Raw genomic sequence first — 19,079 nt, 5'->3', positions numbered from 1 at the left:
CTTCAGTATGGTAAATTGTGGATGGCAACTGTCTCAAAATCACTCCAATAATTTTCCTGGCAGATGGGGACAATTAAACCTGGATAACTCTGTTCCTGAATAACAGTATAAAGCAGGGGTCTCCAACCTTGGTCCCTTTAAGACTTGTGGACTTCAACTCCCAGAGTCCCTCAGCCAGCAAAGCTGGCTGAGGAACTCTGGGGGTTGAAGTCCACAAAGGAACCAAGGTTGGAGACCCTGGTATAAAGAGTTGGAAGGGACCATGGACATCTTCTAGTCCAGCGCCCCCGCTCAAGCAGGAGACCCTTAGAGCACTTCAGACAAATGATTGTCTAGTCTCTTCTTGAAAACCTCCAGTGATGAAGCAATCACAACTTCTGGAGGCAAGCTGTTCCACTGGTTAATTGCTCTAACTATCAGGAAATTTCTCCTTAGTTCTAGGTTAGAACAATTAATAAGTGGAACGACTTGCCTTCAGAAGTTGTGAATGCTCCAACACTGGAGGTTTTTAAGAAAATGTTGGATAACCATCTGACTGAGATGGTGTAGGGTTTCCTGCCTGGGCAGGGGGTTGGACTAGAAGGCCTCCAAGGTCCCTTCCAACTCTGATGTTATGTTATGTTATGTTATGTAGGTTGCTTCTCTCCTGGTTTAGTTATAATTGGAATTCCAATACTTTATGTAGTATAGGTAGTCCTTGCTTAATGATGGTAATTGGGACTGGAATTTCTGTTGCTAAATGAGGTCATAAAGTGGACATCACGTGACCATGAAATTTAGCAATGGCAGTTCTGCCAGTCCCTAGTTACCATTCTTAAGTGAATCACTATTGGTCCTTAAACGAGGAACTTAAATGGCTGTGATTTCTGACTTCCCTATAAATTTTTCTTATGGAAAGCTGGCAGGAACAATTCACAAATTATGATCACATAACTGAAAGATACTGCAACGATTAGATCAGGTTGCCAAGAACCCAGTTTGTGATCATGTAACTGCAAGTGTGATGTGATGGCGGAAACTGTGGTAGCTGGAATCAGGGCCACATTTTGATAGCAAGATGGGCAGCATATAAATTTAATAAAGTACCACCCGTTCAACACCATAAGTTCCAACAGCCACTGAATGGTGGCTGCTCCCTGTATATAACAACGTCTTCTTGTGCCATATCCATCATTGGACATTGGCAATCATGTTATCAACTGCAGCATGAAAAAGTACTGTTTAGTTTTGTCCAAATCAGTCCCTTAGATTTTGAAGCCATGATGTTCTTCTTCTGCCTGGACCTCATTTGCCTTCAATCTTTCCTTGTCTATGGACTTTCAACGTGTTTGCACTCATAACTCATTTATTTGTGTTCCTGATCTAGTGGAATATTTGTTCAGAATTCCAATTGTTCAAGGGAGCTTGCTTCAAAATAGATATTGATAGGAATAACCTCCTTACCTTTAAATAGAAAGGCTAAAGATTTCATGAGTAGTGAAGGGTGATATTCCAAGCACATGACAGATTCATTCATGGAGTGGCACTAATGGATTGCCAAGAAAACCAGTCCAACATTTCCTGGAATATCTTTCTGAACTGCTAGTTGATTGTAGAGGTTTATAATATATATATTTCAAAATATCCTGTCAAAAACCCATTTTGTTATAGTCCTGGCCAGTAATCCTTCAGTTATTCTATTGGTAGTTTGCGTTAAGAACTGGCATCTGCTTTATGGGTAAGCGAGTGGCTGGATTCTGTAGAATTAAGATGCAAAATATTTCTGACAGGCCAATTAAATGCCCTATTTTTCTTGTTCAATAAAGTCTGGCAGCTAAAGTGGATCCCTTAATAAGACTCAGTGCTGGCTTCTGTAACACTGGCTGGAAACCAAAGTAAACCCATCTGTCATATGTACATTCAAACCTGTACAGGAAATTACTTTAGCAACCACCACTATTATAATCAACTTTTTTTTAAAGTTCGTATCCTAGGGGCCATTCATTCTTTATACTTTGGTATGCCTTGGCTTTGGCCTTTTCTTTCTGATCAACCATATATTGATTTGTGTGGCTTTCTTGAAAACAATCATACTTCCTTATGTTTAAAGCAGTAATAAAGGACAAGTGCTTTCTACGACTAATATTGTGTAAAGAAATTGACAGTGGTAGGCGGTATGGCAATATATAATAATATTAGAGAATCAAGACTGAATTTCTCTTAACTTCTGGCTGTAAACCCTTTCCCAATAAATAAGCTGTAATGCAAAGTGGGGTGGTGGTTCAAGAACCAATCATATGTATGTTTATTTACTCATATTAGCAAAGTAATGAAGTTTGTTACTAGAAGGAAGAGGACGAGAGACTAAGACATCTAGGCAAAAGGCAACTTTTATCATGAGCTAAGGAAGAATGACACATTTTCTATTCTTCTCCCATGCAGCAAGAGGAAAATAAGTTTAAAAAAAATGCTTCAGGGAAAGATCTGTATATAGCATAGCATAGCATTTAGACTTATATACTGCTTTACAGTGCTTTAGAGCCCTCTCTAAGCAGTTTACAGAGTCAGCCTATTGCCCCCAACAATCTGGCTCCTCATTTTACCCATCTCGGAAGGATGGAAGGTTGAGTCAACTTTGAGCCTGGTGAGATTCGAACTGCCAAATTGCAGGCAGCTGGCAGGCAGCAGAAGTAGCCTGCAGTACTGCATTCTAACCACTGCGCCACCAAGGCTCTTATAGCAGCAGCAATGAGCTATATGGTGGCTGTGCTGATAACTATTGGCTGAAAAGGGTGGGATATAAATGAAATAACTAATAAATAAAGAGCTTGTGAATTAGCTTCATTTAATGCTACTATCACAAGAGTATGAATGTGTTACTGTAAAATATATCCCCAAATATACATTTTGAATCTTTGGAAAATGCAGTGAATCTGTATAATCATGAAGAAAGATATGTGTCTAAAAGTGTTTATTAATTTTTTCCCTTTGTTCACCACGGATACAGATTCCCTATAGAACATCTTCCTTATTGTAGTTGGGTTGTTATCTTTTTGGACTTAAATCCATAGAGATCCCAGGTTTTCCACTTTCCTATTGGCACATATCTTATGTGCCAATAGGAAACAAACAATGTCGGCTGGCGGCCCCCAGGAGTAGGGCCTTCTCTGTGGGAGCACCGACGCTCTGGAATGAACTCCCCCCTGGCTTACGTCAAGTGCCTGATCTTCGGACCTTTCGTCGTGAGCTAAAAACATATTTATTCATTCAAGCAGGACTGGCATAAATAGTTGATTTTAAATTGGGGTTTTATTAATATTTTAAATTTTTAAATCTTTTTTAATTATCAGCCGTTTAGTAATAGTTTTATTTTAAATTCTTTTAATTGTATATATTCTGTATTTTATTTTGGCTGTACACCGCCCTGAGTCCTTCGGGAGAAGGGCGGTATAAAAATTTAATAAAATAAATAAATAAATAAAAATTCATGTTGTCTGAGTAAACAAAAGAAAGAGTAGAGAGTAGATGGATTATATGAATATAATTTTTATATTTCTCAACTTTTTCAGGTCTGAGCAATCGCTTGCCATACTTCATAAATTATTTCTTTGACACTTATTTGTTGATCAACGAAGACACTCCAGTGGGTAAGTATATTAAGATTTGTGTTTAATGGGTAAAGTTGTACATTTGCATTTTGTATTGTAGAAATGGAAAGGAATAGAAAGTCAACTTAGCATGTACACTTTGAAGGACTGCATATTAAATTGCCATTGTTCTTTCTTGACTTTTATGCTGTGTGTCTTAATGATTTTTATTATTTTTTATTTTAAAACTTTGTTTGCCCTTCAAAATCACTTTGACAATAGCCATGCCCATATAAATCTAAATAAAAATGAGTCACATACTAAAATATCACAGTTTCTCTGTTCGGGGCTATTTTCACAAGCAGATTAACTTGAAACTCCTAAAACAGGTAAAAATGAAACCAAATGCAGATAGAAAAATATTGCATGCAAAATGTGTTTGTATACCAAGATGCTTGTACATCAATGCTCAATGATTGTTTTTTTTTACAAGATTGGTAGGAAGTGCTAACAAGCTTCCAATTAGTAATTTAGATTTTCCTCATGTTCCTTGTGTTACTGTTTCATGCTCTATTTTCATTTTTGTTGTTGATAGTTTGACTGCAAAACTATCCAGAGTTAAAAAAACAACAACAGGGAAAAACATTGCAATATTTGGCAGTGGTTTTATATCCCTTACTATCTACAAAATTAAAGCTTAAGCCTTTTAATAAAAGTAATTACCCTGTTTTCCCGAAAATAAGACATTCCCTGATAATAAGCCAAATTGGGCTTTTAAGCGCATGTGCTAAAATATGACCTCCCTGAAAATAAGACCTCCCCGAAAATATTTAATCGCATGCGCTTAAATATCCCCACCATTTCCTCTGATTAGGGTTAGAGAGATAGAGCTGGAAATCAGGTAAGATGGCAAGAAGAGCTCCATCTTGCTCCATGCGCCCCAAAAGAATAAGACCTCCCCGAAAATAAGGCCAAGCACTTATTTTGGGGTTCAAAAAAAATATAAGACAGGGTCTTATTTTTGGGGAAACACAGTAGTTTGACACAATTCTACCGTAGACTAACATCAGAGGTGGTATTCAGACTAGTTTGCCCGAACCAGTAGCGGAAATCGTGAGTGGGCTCACCCACCCGCCCTCTGGGCTTGCTCAGCCACAGTTGTGTCAGACGCCGTGAGAATAAACAAGCCAACTTGGGTTTCTTCCAGATAATGAATGGGTTTCTTTTATTTGATCTGCTACACACTGGGTCTCAGGAAAAGTCGAGGTTTCTTTGTATAAAGTCAACGCTGAGAGCTTCTGCCTCTCAGCCCCTTTTAAACATCCCGTGCTGCTCAGGCCCCGCCCCATGGTTGAACTGTTCCGTTGATTGGACGCCCGGCCGCTCTCTCCCTCCTCGTCTGACAGCCTCAGCTGCCATATAATCTGCTAAACCCCGGAACTAAAGTAGCTCTTTCTAACGCTCAGCCCTCATCTCCCTCTATCCCGGCCGCCAGTGTGCTGACTCATTTCTCATGCTTGCCAGACGCAGATCCCTGTAGCATCATGTGTCGAGCTGGAGCTGTGCTCGACATGCCCCAGCTCTATGCCACTTTATTTAGGCACGTTTTTGAAGCCGGGCACAAGTGCGGAAGGCGTATGTGCCAGCAAAGCGCATGCGTGCAGAGCAAAGCACATCCGTGCATGCACATTTGCAAACTGGTAGGGAAAATAGGTGAATACCGCCCCTGACTAACATGGTTTTTCTTCTCCCATGTGTGATTGTGAATGCCACTTCTGTGTTTTGTTTTTATTAGTCTTCAATCTACTTCTGAGTCCAAATGATTGCATGTATATGGCTGAGACACTCACCTTTTTAAAGAAGAATCTCAGTATTAGCAATTGAAAGTATTCTTGGACTGCAAATAAATATGAAATCCCTGTATAATCATCTATGTGTCAATGTAGTACAAAGCTGACACTAACCCTACCTAATTGTCTCTTTGGAATCTAAAGATTTTTGGAGTCTAAAGGCAGGATTTTTTTGGGGGGGTGTGTGGCAATTTCAGTCAAAACTCTAGATTAAAATTCTGTGTTATTTGTTTTGCTTTGTTACGTTCTGGACCGTATGTTCTTTTTAACAATCATACCAAAAGAGAAGGATGGGCTAAGAAATCTGCAGTACGCTTAAAATTATGAAATAAAAGCCGCCAATCCATCCTGCCTCTGTTATCAATGACCTGACTGAGAGGAGTGAATGATGGGTGTGCTTTTAATTGTGCCTTTGGCCAAACTATGTCAGAGCTTAATCAACAGATGTAGCTTCTATTTCTTTATTTTGTCAGTAATCAGTTTTAGTAAATGTAGAAATCGATCGGGTCTTTTCTCAGCCTGTTTCAAGTCTCTCAGTCTATTAAGCCTGATCTTCAGTCAGGTTGTTTGGATGGATTGTAATACTCTTTGAATTGATTGTATATGCACCAGAACAGTTTAAACACGATAAGTTGTGCTCTTTGTTTAAGCAAGTAACTTGTATTTATAAAAGGAGAATAGTCTTTTTTTCCCCAAGCTTTTTATTTTTTTATTTTTTACAAACATGTCAAAGCAATGCGCGAATAGTATGGATCTGGGTATCATACATTCTAATACAAATAAAACTGGTAAAATTAATCATAATTATTACATTCAATCAACTTATATATTTCTAATAATGATACACAATTATAAATTGCAATCTGTCATTATTCAATTATTCAATGTTTTCTCTTATTGGTTTTTTTTTTGTTAGTTGCGAAGTCATGTCCGACCCATTCAGACCCCATGGACAACGTTCCTCCAGGCCTTCCTATCCTCTACCATCCTCTGGAATCCATTTATGCTGACGCCTACTGCTTCAGTGACACTATCTAGCCACCTCATTCTCTGTCGTCCCCTTCTTTTGCCCTCAATCTTTCCCAGCATTAGGCTCTTCTCCAGTGAGTCTTTCCTTCTCATTAGGTGGCCAAAGTATTTCAGTTTCATCTTTAGGATCTGGCCTTCTAAAGAGCAGTCAGGGTTGATCTTATTGTTACTTTTATTTTATTATACAAAGATGTATACACTAATCTTCCTGCTTCTCTTGTTTCTATCACTTATTCTAACCTGCCACCTTTTACTAAAAAAACATTTTCTTTCTATCCTACCTAACTTCTAGTCATGTCACCTACTAAAAAAAAAAAAAAGGAAAGAAAGAGAGAGAAACGGAAAAGCAAATCAGAACAACTACAGAAAAGAGAAATCATCTATCCATCGTCTCTTGCCCGCTTCAATACTTTAATTGCAATGCCTTTTTTTTAACTTGCCTCCCAAATTCCTCTCTTGGATCTTTATCTCTGTCAGATAAATTCTCTATTCAATCTAGGTATTTCTCCCATCTCTACCCTTTCTACTTCTTAGTTCCCAAAATTTCTGCCCAGGCCCCTGTCTAGAATAGTCTTAATTCCCTTGCCTTCTTATGATTTGTATGCTGTCCTTAAGTAGCAGGTCTTTCCTGGACTACTTCTAGGCCAGTATTTCTCAACCTTGGCAACATTCAGATGTGTTGGTTTCAGTTCCCAGAATTCCACAGCCAACTTGCCAAGGTTGAGAAACATTGAATAATGCTATGTGAGAAGAGTGGTGCAGTAAAACCCTTTCCAGACACAGATTAACAGTTGAAAAGAACCTTGTAGGTCATCTAGTCCAATTCCCCCGCCCAAGCAGGAGACCCTACACTCATGATGGCAAACCTATGGCATGTGTGCCACAGCTGGCATGCAGAGCCTCTTGGTGGGCAAGCAAACCGTCGGCCAGCTCACTTCTACTGTGCATGCGTGTGCGCGCCTCCCGCTGGCCAGCTGATTTTCAGGATGTGCAGGGGGAGGGGTGCATGTAGGAGATGTGCATGCGTGCGTGGGGGTCACGCGCACATGCGCAGGGGGTGTGGCGCCCCCCACACAGCCCGTTTTTGGGCCCAGGAGGCTGCAGGGATGCCTACTTGGGCCAAACGGGGTGGGAGTGGTCTCTGGTTCAGGCCAACTGGATGCTAATTTTACATCTGGTTCGCTGAACTGGTAGTTCAGGATTGGCTGGCCCCTCTCACCCCGCCCATCCCTCCCAGGAGTCTCTATGTGGCCCATTTTGGATGCCAGGAAAGTGCAGGGCCTGCACAGAGGCTCTGGGAGGGTGAAAAATGGTCCTACCAGAAGTACTGAAAGTCTGGAAATGGGCCTGTTTCTGGCCTCCGGAGGGCCTCCGGAGCCTGGGGGAGATTGTTTTCATCCTCCCAGAGGCTCAAGGAAAGCCTCTGGAGCCTGGGAAGGGGGGAAATGCCTCACCCCCACCATGGTTCAGGAGGCTGAGTAGGCCACGCCCACCATGGTCATGGACACCCAGCAACTAGGCAGAGAACCAGTTGCTAAAAAATTTAATGCACAAGGGTGGGGGAGCATGGGGGTCGTGTGCACATGCTCAGGGAGGGTCGTGCATGCATGCAGTGGGTGCACATTGATTTATGGGTGCCAGCTCATGTGCATGCTGTCATGCGTGCCATTGCACGCTTTTGGCACACAAAGAGAAAAAGGTTAGCCATCACTGCCCTACACCATTTCTGACAGATGGCAGTCCAGTCTCTTCTTGAAAGTCTTGAGTGATGAAGCTCCCAAAACTTCCGAAATCAACTTCTGTTCCATTGGTTGATTGCTCTCATTGTCGGAAAATTTCTCCTTATTTCCAGGTTGAATCTCTCCTTGATCAGTTTCCATCCATTATTCCTTGTCTGGCCTTTGGGCGCTTTGGAAAATAGCTTGACCCCCCTCCTCTCTGTGGCAGCCCCTCAAATATTGGAACACTGCTGTATTGTTCTATATACTGTCTCTTTTTCTCTCCTTTTCTCTCTTGAGTTCATACCAGGGAGAGTTCATATCACTGCTTGTTCCTACATTTTCATTAAAACTGAAATAAAACTTGGCAGATCTTTTTATGAAAAGATTAAAGTTAATCTGATAAGCAGTAACAGGTTTATAAAATTCCAGCAGTTCTCAGATCCTTAAAGAAAGCCTTGTATCTTATTAGAATTATAATACACATGGTCCATATTTTCTCCAGAGTTCAAAGCATTACTTAAGTAAAATATATTTTACTTAAGCTCTTAGGGTCTGCAAAAACTGATGGTGGAACAACACATAAGAGGATGGGCTACATTTGATACAGTTGGTCAGGAAAGACTTAGCTGAAGAAGTGATACTAGTAGGTAGTTGTGGGAAAGTGACCATCTAATGCTGGATTTCCTGATTTTAGAATAGAATAGAATAGAATTTTTTTATTGGCCAAGTGTGATTGGACACACAAGGAGTTTGTCTTGGTGCATATGCTCTCAGTGTACATAAAAGAAAAGATACCTTCATTAAGATACAACACTTAAGATAAAGTAAAGCTAATAATCATTGAGTACTATCCTAAAATGTCCCAAGGTGCTTTTTCAAGAGGCAACTGGGCTTTCTTGTTTTTCTTTGAAGGTGTTTCGCTTCTGAAGAAACCTCTTGGATGAGAAGTGAAACGTTTTCAAAGAAAAACAAGAAAGGCCCATTGCCTCTTGAAAAAACACCTTTGGGACAACCATGACCTGGATGATTGAGAATCTCCATAGTGTCAGTTTTGGAAGGCAATTTTATTTTTGCTTCTTAACTGCCACATATTTTAGCTGGGGAAGTTGGGAGGGGGTTGTTGTTGGAGCGGTAGAAAGTTAGTCATAACAACATTCTGTATTCAAGGACTTTTGCCTGCGTCTGATGGAGACTGCCTGAAGATTGTATCCAACTGAGTGTGAAGAGTTGATTGGACAATGTGATGAACTTGTGGGTGTGGGGCAGGGCTGTGAACTGTCAACTGGGTGTGGAAAACCTGGAAGCTTTCAGTTTCGGGTTTTCCCAGCTGTGCCAACATGACGTCTCTAATAAATTGGAGCTTTGAGGAACCTCAAGCCTCAGAGCCTTATTTGGTTGGGGGTGTTCCTTGGAACCATGGCACATAAACATTTACCTGAAAATGGATTTAAAGCAATGAGACATAGTGTCAGGCACAAAAGACCATGTCCACATGTGAAGGTTCAATATAACTGATTTATTGCTAAAAGCCTATGCACAGGAATCTTCTGAACTAATAGGTCAGCAGTTGATTAGGGTTAGATAAGGGACAATGGCAGTCATAACATAACATAACATCAGAGTTGGAAGGGATCTTGGAGGCCTTCTAGTCCAACCCCCTGCCCAGGCAGGAAACCCTATACCATCTCAGTCAGATGGTTATCCAACATTTTCTTAAAAATTTCCAGTGTTGGAGCATTCACAACTTCTGAAGGCAAGTCGTTCCACTTATTAATTGTTCTAACTGTCAGGAAATTTCTCCTTAGTTCTAAGTTGCTTCTTTCTTTGACCAGTTTCCACCCATTGCTTCTTGTTCTACCCTCAGGTGCTTTGGTGAACAGCCTGACTCCCTCTTCTTTGTGGCAGCCCCTAAGATATTGGAACACAGCTATCATGTCTCCCCTAGTCCTTCTTTTTGTTAAACTAGACATACCCAGTTCCTGCAACCGTTCTTCATATGTTTTAGCCTCCAGTCCCCTAATCATCTTTGTTGCTCTTCAAGGGACTGTATGTTGGACTTTATGTATTTATTTAGTTTGTCAAGCATCTATGAGAAAACAAGTATATGATCGCAAAGGTGATTTATATAAATTAGAAAGAGAGTGGGTCCTAGAACACTGCCTTGGGGGGGACACCACTGTTACCTGGTGCAGGGTTTGATAGGGCACGCCTTATTTTGACTACGTTGCCTGTTTGACAGGAATTTTTTTTTTTGTTTGCATTTATATCCCGCCCTTCTCTGAAGACTCAGGGCGGGTTACACTATGTTAAGCAATAGTCTTCATCCATTTTGTATATTATATACAAAGTCAACTTATTGCCCCCAACAATCTGGGTCCTCATTTTACCTACCTTATAAAGAATGGAAGGCTGAGTCAACCTTGGGCCTGGTGGGACTTGAACCTGCAGTAATTGCAGGCAGCTGTGTTAATAACAGAATGTCTTAGCAGTCTGAGCCATCAGAGCCACAAATGCAGCTATCCATTTATGCAGTGATCCAGAAATTCCGCAAGAGCGTAGTTTTAACAGTAGTTTGTCGTGTACCACTGAATCAAAGGCTTTGCAGAACAGTAGTTGAATAAAAAAATTTAATAGTTCAAAAATAAATAAAAAAGATAGAGAAACATACAATTGATACAATTGAAGAGAGAATGTTAGGCTAAAGTTGATGAAAGATGCAAAAAACTTTGACCTCACCCCATTCCTAAGAGGACTGTAAGGGGCGTGCATAAGAGCACAAGCGTGCCTACCGTTCCTGTCCTATTGTTTCCTTTCGTTATATCCAATTAATATAGTTATTATATACTCATACTTATATATATGCTTATATATTGTATAGTTATTTCATGCTTATGCTTATATATACTGTGTGACAAAATAAATAAATGAAAAAAAGATTTTAGATATTTAAAGGACTTTAGATATTAAAAAGGATATTTTCAAAGTCATAGAAAGAAATGAATCTGCATACCAGCTGCTCAGTTAAGGAGACAGTATATTAACAGGCAACAAAGAAAAGGGAAAAGTATTCAACTCCAGCTTTGTCCAACAAGACAGTATATTTTCTGTCAGGCATTTCAAAGAACAAACTATGAAGAATTGAGACTTCGGACTGGCAATGCTTCATTCAAATAAGGGGCTTTACTCAGAAAGACCACATCTGGAATACTGCATCCAGTTTTGATCCCATTATAAAAAAGATGTTGAAACTTTGGAAAGAATGGAGAGAAAAGCAACAAAGATTATTAGGGGCCTTGGAGGCTAAAACATACGAAGAACGGTTGCAGGAATTGGGTATGGCCACGCGGTGGCTCAGTGGCTAAGACGCTGACCTTGTCGATTGAAAGGTTGGCAGTTCAGCGGTTCGAATCCCTAGTGCCGCGTAATGGGGTGAGCTCCCGTTACTTGTCCCAGCTTCTGCCAACCTAGCAGTTCGAAAGCACGAAAAAATGCAAGTAGAAAAAATAGGGACCACCTTTGGTGGGAAGGCAACAGCGTTCTGTGCGCCTTTGGCATTTAGTCATGTTGGCCACATGACCATGGACACATCTTCAGACAGCGCTGACTCTTCGAAACGGAGATGGGCATCGCCCCCTAGAGTTGGGAACAACTAGCACGTATGTGCGAGGGGAACCTTTACCTTTACCTTTAATCTAATGGAAAGAAGGACTAGGTGTGACATGATAGCAGTACAGTATTCCAGTATTTGAGGAGTTGTCAAAAAGAAGAGGGGGTCAAATTATTCTCCAAAGCAGCAGAGGGCAGGACAAGAAACAATGGTTGGAAACTAATCAAAGAGAGAAGCAATCTGGAATTAAGGAGAAACTTCCTAACAATGAGGACAGTTAACCAATGGAACAGCTTGCCTTCAGAAATCGTGGGTGCTCCATCACTGGAGGTTTTTAAGAAGAGACTGGACAGCTATTGGTCTGGAATAGTATAGGATCTCTTGCTTGAGCAGGGGGTTGGACTAGAAGACCTCCAAGGTCCTTTCCGTCTCTGTTTTTATCTATAGTCAGTCAGTCAATCAGTCAGTCAGTCAGTGTCTGTCTGTTTATCTATCCTGAATTTGTTGTATTTGCTCCCAGCCATGTGTTCGTTATAAAAAGATGTGCGAAAATGTCATACTTCTTGGTACAAATAGTTATTTTTCAAACTAAAAATGGTGCAAAAGAACAGCCTAGTGATGTGAGAAGTGATTCCTTAGAACAAACTGCATTTGTTTTATTTGGCTTTATGAGCTTTCAACATTTGCAAACCTTTGCATATTTAATAGAGGCATTGACACACACTTCGGATTTTTCCCCTCATGATCAACCCAGCTATGCTTGCTTTTTATATTTAACTCCTATAACTGAGGCACATTAATAAATCTATTTTCTTCCTTCCCATTCTCTGTTCTGTCTCTCGTAAATCTCCTATCCTTCTTTTTACCTCGATTGACTGCAACTGTCTTCCTCCCCTTTTCCATGTGATACCTGGAGGAGTGTTAAGCAACAATTAAAGAGATAATTCCCCCTCTAATCACTTACATGAGTAAATTAGTCTTGTCAGGAGCTATTAAGACAGAGAGCTTGGAATTCATTAGGCTAGATTGGACCTATGGAGCTTCTGGCATTGCTGCTAGTCCAAGCTGATTAATTTCCTTCAAAACACCATCAATGCCCATCTGTTTCAGTTAGTCTTTAGAGAGCAATTTTCAGGTGGACTGACCCCCTCGTCAGTTATTTCACCCAGAAGTAATGACTGACACGCACAACCTACTGCAGTGTGAAGAGTAAACTGTTTGAGTGTGTGTGTATATATATATATATATATATTAAAGTAATACATGCATGCAGATTCCCTTGTTCAAGCCTGTATTTACCACGGGTTTTAACATCAGGAAGGTTACTTTTCTCCACTCAGTCTTTCAGTATGCAGAATTGCTGTGCTGTTCACAGTCTTTTCCTGTTCTCAGTCTTTCCTGCCTTTTTCTGCATGGTTTAATATGGAAAGCATGATGATGGGAAATGTACTTCCCTTGAAATTTCGTTTCTGCAGCAACTTTTTATCTTCTCTGTAAAATTTGGGAACGATTACTATGAGCCTAGGTGAAATTGCTTTATAAGCTACCATTAGGTATTGCTGCTGGGACAATACTCAAAAGACTTGGGTATCTTCTTATCCGGGTTATCCAAATTGTTGTCATTCAATTGATTATATTCTAGGAGGTTGGTATCAACACCTAGTGACCATGTGATGTTTTATCCTCAGCGTGAACCTTCATGTTTTACAACAGTGCATCCATTGCTGAGTCCATTCAACTTTCTGATTCTCTTGGTTTATCTTTCCTTTCAACTTTCCTTGAAATAAAGACTTCTCAAAAGAGCTTTGTCTTCTTGTAATGGGCATGTTGGGAGGATAATTTAGCTTAGGTGTTCGTGTCTCAAGTGAGAATTATGGATTGATTTGTTCTAACTAACCACACAGTTTATGGATTGTGATTCTTAGGATAGTTAGACCATGTATAATTGACAGACTGGATTTTATCATATATTTTATGTTATGTATTCATGTTTGTACCTTTAAATATTTGAGCGGGAAATCAGCACGTTGCTGATTGGTCGAAGCCTCCAACAGAACTGTATAAAAGGAGAGGTTTTTACCCCAGCCTGTTGCTGGGTTCACCCTATATTAAAGAGCTGTTGTCACTACCCTGGTCTCCAGCCTCGTTACTTCCCGAACTTAACATTGGCGACGAAGGTGGGATCTCGAGGCTAAGGAGAACCAGAACCGAGCTGAAGCACGATAGACCCGAACCCAGCAAACTCAGGGCAGAAAAGCGGAGATGGCCAGTTACACTCCGCCCGCACCGTTTGACCCGGCTAAGGAGAAATGGGGAACGTATATGACCCGTTTCGAAAGCTTTCTAGAAGCCAACGAACTGCAAGGAGTTCCAGATAACCGAAAAAGGGCTTATTTCTTAAGCCACTGTGGTCCGGAGGTCATTGATATCGCGGAAGCCCTGGCAGAGCCAACGGCGTTGCAGTCGGTGTCATGGCCAACTCTACAGACTTTACTAAAAAACCACTTCGCTCCAACGCCGTCCAAATACGTGTGGCGGTTTGAATTCGGAGAGCGAAGGCAGATGGAGGGCGAAACCATCGGTGACTACATGGCCGCCCTAAGAAAAGCGTCCAAGGACTGCGGATACCGCGACCTAGACGAGGTGCTCCTCGAGCAACTCATCCGAGGCGTCAAAGACATCCGTTTGTGGTGACGGCTGCTAGCAAAGAGCAACCTAACGCTGGCCACCGCTCTGGACGAAGCCAGAGCACATGAAATGTCCACCCAAGCGGCGGAGACACTGCAGAAGCCTGTCCCACCAAAGGCGAGCGCGAAGGCAACCCCGGTGCACCAGGAGGAGGTTCAGACCGAATCCGACGGTGAAGATGAGGAAGGGGTCTGCCGAACCGAGAAACGCGACAAAGGGGACAGAGATGAATGCGGAAGCTGCGGTGGTCAACACCAGCGGCAACGCTGCAAGTTTAAGGACGCGACCTGCGGTGCGGTGGGAAGAAAGGGCACCTAGCTCAAGTTTGTCGAGCGGTCCAACCTTCCCGCCGAAAATTCAAATCGGCCAATCAGAGCGCGGAATCGGCAAGGCGACCCGCGATTGGCTCAAACAAAAAAGGCGCGGATTCCAACCAAACAACTGTGGTCATAGGCCGCGCCTCGACCCGAGTGGAGAAGAAGATCTTCACCAAACCAAAAATAGAGGGAGTACGGTGCCGGCTCGAAGTAGACACGGGGTCAGCGATCACCATCATGTCCTGGGACACTTTGGCGAAGTCGCTGCCGTCCGTCGCGAAGCGCCACCTGCAAGCACAACGGCTACGAGTCCACGACTACCAAGGGAATCGCATCCCTGTTCGAGGGACCACCTCCGTCCGAGTCGAGTACGGTCCACACAAGAAGACCCTGCCCATCACGATCGCCGAAGGACCCTGCCCAGTCTGTTGGGACTAGACTGGTTTCGTGCCCTGGGCATGGGAGTGACTGGCATCTACAGAAGTGACTGTAACCTGAAAGACATTCTCTTTAACGAGTTCAAGATGTCTTCAAGGACTGCCTGGGCAAGTACAAGGGACCCCTATTTCCTTCAACTTAGACCCCAGGTAGCCCCATTAGGCTTAAGGCGAGGAGAGTCCTTTGCCCTAAAACCAAAAATCGATAAGGAGCTAGATAAGCTCATTAATCAGGGATTTTGGTGCCAGTCGATCACGCAAAGTGGGAGACGCCAATCGTCACCCCAATAAAGCGGACGGGTCAATTAGAATTTGCGCTGACTACAAGGCGACGCTTAACAAAGCCTTACAGAAAAGCGCTTACCGGTTCCGTGGTGCAACACTTATTGCACTCTTTGGGGCAAGGGCAAGTCTTTGCAAAGTTAGACTTGGCCCAAGCCTACCAACAACTGCCCGTAGACGCCCGCACAGCCAAGCCCAAACGATTGTAACGCACAGGGGGCCTTCAAGTGCACCGATTGCAATTTGGGGTTAGTGTGGCACCAGGGCTGTTCCAAAACCTGATGGAGCGACTACTGCAGGGGCTCCCAGGGTAGTTCCTACTTGATGATGTCCTAATTTCAGGGAAAACATGGAGGAATTGGGGAGCGTTAAGAAAGGTTTTGGGCATTTTCCGGACAGCCGGATTAAAAGTCAAGGCAAACAAATGCCAGATAGGGGTCGAATCCGTCGATTTCTTGGGCTACGGATAGACAAGAAAGGAATTCACCCTACTGAGAGCAAGGTTAAGGCAATTAGGAAGGCTCCAGCGCCCAAAAACAAAGCACAGCTGCAGGCATTCCTGGATTGGTGAATTTTACGCGGTCTTTTAAAGAACAAAGCAACTGCTATGGAACCGCTGCATAGGCTCTTAGGAAAAATACTGTTTGGTCTTGGGGAAAGTCGGAAAATAGGGCTTTTGAAGCAGTAAAGAACCTGCTCTCAAGTGATAGCCTGCTCATCCAATATCACAACTCATTACCCCTAGTGCTGGTTTGCGATGCCTCCCTTATGGGGTGGGGCTGTACTCAGCCATCGACTTCCAAACGGCACAGAAGCCCCTATAGCTTTTACTCTAGAACGATGTCCTCCCAGAGAGAAACTACAGCCAGCTAGATAAAGAAGCACTAGCCATTGTGTCAGGGGTTAAAAATTCCACGAATATGTCTTTGGGCGGATTTTGAAATCGTGACTGACCACAGACCGCTACTAGGATACTGGCTGGCGACCGCCCAACGCCTGTGGCACTTTCGCCACGCCTGACCCGATGGACTATATTCTTAGCCGCTTATTCGCATAAGCTGCAGCATCGACCAGGAAAAGAAGTGGGGCATGCAGACGCTTAAGCCGATGCCCACTACCAGGGGCAATCGAAGACCCCACTCCGGGAACGCCTGTCCTACTTATTGACTCTTTGGACTCTGGCCCAGTCACATCTAAGGAAGTGGCTCGGGCATCATACCGGGACATTGTGTTAAGAACTGTACTCGGTTGGATACAGAGAGGGTGGCCCGCTGCGCCGGGCGAACGGTTCAGAGAATTTGTTAAAAAACGCGATGAGCTCTCGGCTCAAGGGGGGTGCCTGTTATGGGGTGATCGTGTAATAATTCCTGATAAATTAAGGGGAAAGGTATTGGACCTCCTCCACGAGGGTCACCCAGGGATCGTAAGGATGAAGGGGTTAGCTAGAAGCTATGTGTGGTGGCCACTCATGGACGCAGAGATTGCTGAGAGGGTAGGGAAATGCCAGGCTTGCCAAGAGTCCAGACCTCTACCCCCAACGGCCCCAGTCAGGGAATGGGAAAAGCCCCAAGGGCCCTGGTCAAGAATCCACATTGATTTTGCTGGCCCTTTCCACGGCCAAACGTTCCTAGTGGTTGTTGATGCATTCTCTAAATGGTTGGAGATCATACTCATGAAATCCACTACGGCCGAAGCAGTAATCGCAGCCCTGCGCCACCTATTCGCAACTCACGGGTTGCCGGACACTCTGGTGTCCGACAATGGGCCGCAATTCACGGCAGCCCAGTTTGAAGAATACCTGGCAGAGGAGGCATCCGACATGCCCTCTCTGCGCCTTTCCACCCCGCGCCGAATGGCCTTGCAGAGCGTTCCGTCCGGAGCGCTAAGGAGGCATTGTCCAGGCTCAAGCCAGGTGACTGGCAAACAAAGATAGATTTCTTTCTGGCCGTTCAGCACAGAACCCCAAGCACGGCTACAGGCAGAAGCCCAGCCGAATTGTTGATGGGACGGAAACTCCGTGCCCACTTGACCGCTTGAATCCCCATTACACACCAGAGGGTTACAAGGGGGAACTAGAAAAAACAAGAGAAATGGGCATAGGCGACCGGGTGTGGGCCCGAAACTATGGGGACGGCCCTAGTTGGCTAGCAGGACAAATCATAAAGACAACCGGCCCAAAATCGTATTTGGTAGAACTCCAAGACAACAGAGTGTGGAGGCGCCACATAGATCAGATAAGGAAACGAATAACTGATCAAACCGAACCAAAGGAAACAGATCATGACCAATACCCATTTGAATTCACAGCTGACAATGACCCGGGGGAGGCGCAAGACTTAGCTGAGGTCCCAGAGTTCCAGCGACGCCATCAGGTTCCCGAGGGAAACAGCAGGGAAAATGACAAAAATAATCCAAGGCCGGATGGCCAAGAAAAAGAGTCTGCCAATAATCCGGGGCCCGTTGGCCCAGAGAAAGAGCTGGGAGGAGAAAACAGCCCCTCCGACCAGCTCAAAACACCACCCAGAACTGAACCGCGCAGGTCTGAAAGAACTAGGAGACGCCCAGGTTATTTGCGTGACTACGTCGAATAAGGATATGTAAATAAAATGTAAATAGAGGCAAAGTGTTTTCTGGGAGGGGAGGAGTGTTATGTATTCATGTTTGTACCTTTAAATATTTGAGCGGGAAATCAGCACGTTGCTGATTGGTCGAAGCCTCCAACAGAACTGTATAAAAGGAGAGGTTTTTACCCCAGCCTGTTGCTGGGTTCACCCTATATTAAAGAGCTGTTGTCACTACCCTGGTCTCCAGCCTCGTTACTTCCCGAACTTAACATTTTATCTGTTATTTATTATTTTATTCTAGAATTTTTAATTGCATATTTATTGGGTGTTTTTATTTGTTCTGGTCTATGACTGTAATAAAATTCTGTTAGTTAGTTAGTTATATAATCTACTTGTTTGCTTTTACCATCCATATCCACGGCCACATTCCTGAGTTTCTATGCATTTCATCCATTTCTGTTTGTTGACTTTTCCTTGCCCCTTTCACTGTCCCTAATGCTTCTTCTTCAGCCCTCCTCAGCTTTGGATAGCGTCAGCCAGGACCTCCTTAGTGCTGCTACCATTATGACTGTAAAATTATTGTTTTATGATGTATAGAAAATAGATGTATGCATAAAAATATGAATCCATGACAAACACAGCCAACATACAATTGCAGTGTAAATACAGCTTTTGGGAAAACAAAACTCTCCTAATTACATTTAATACTTAATACCTAATTACATTTAATACTGTAATACATGAGTCTTGGGACAAGTGTAATTTCCCAAGGCAAACCATGTACCAAGAAGCATACAAATCACAAGCTTCTTATTTGGATTTTGCGGAAGAATTTTTTTAAAAAAAATTTGTATATGTTTTTATCAATATTTCTAGTTGTGCAATTTACAATATATTACGTTAAAAAAATAAAATAATGTACAATCACATTTCCATCAAATAGACAGCATTCACATTCAGCTTGGACTGAATGCATGATGGAATATTATTATTCAGAGTCTTGCTCACCCTTGGCTGG

At 42.8% G+C, this 19,079-nt stretch overlaps 1 protein-coding gene across 1 annotated transcript in view; it reads left to right on the top strand.

Moving 5' to 3' along the window:
- CDH23 (cadherin related 23) overlaps positions 1 to 19,079 on the top strand; it is a 719,962-nt gene that overhangs the window by 47,503 nt on the left and 653,380 nt on the right. The window contains exon 3 of the mRNA XM_058188066.1: positions 3,549 to 3,626. Within this exon, the coding sequence (XP_058044049.1) occupies positions 3,549 to 3,626 (78 nt within the window). The remainder of the gene's footprint in view (positions 1 to 3,548; positions 3,627 to 19,079) is intronic.

The sequence above is a fragment of the Ahaetulla prasina genome, chromosome 6 (genome assembly GCF_028640845.1).
Source record: "Ahaetulla prasina isolate Xishuangbanna chromosome 6, ASM2864084v1, whole genome shotgun sequence".
NCBI classification, from domain to species: domain Eukaryota; kingdom Metazoa; phylum Chordata; class Lepidosauria; order Squamata; family Colubridae; genus Ahaetulla; species Ahaetulla prasina.
This window is presented reverse-complemented; position numbering and strand designations above follow the sequence as displayed.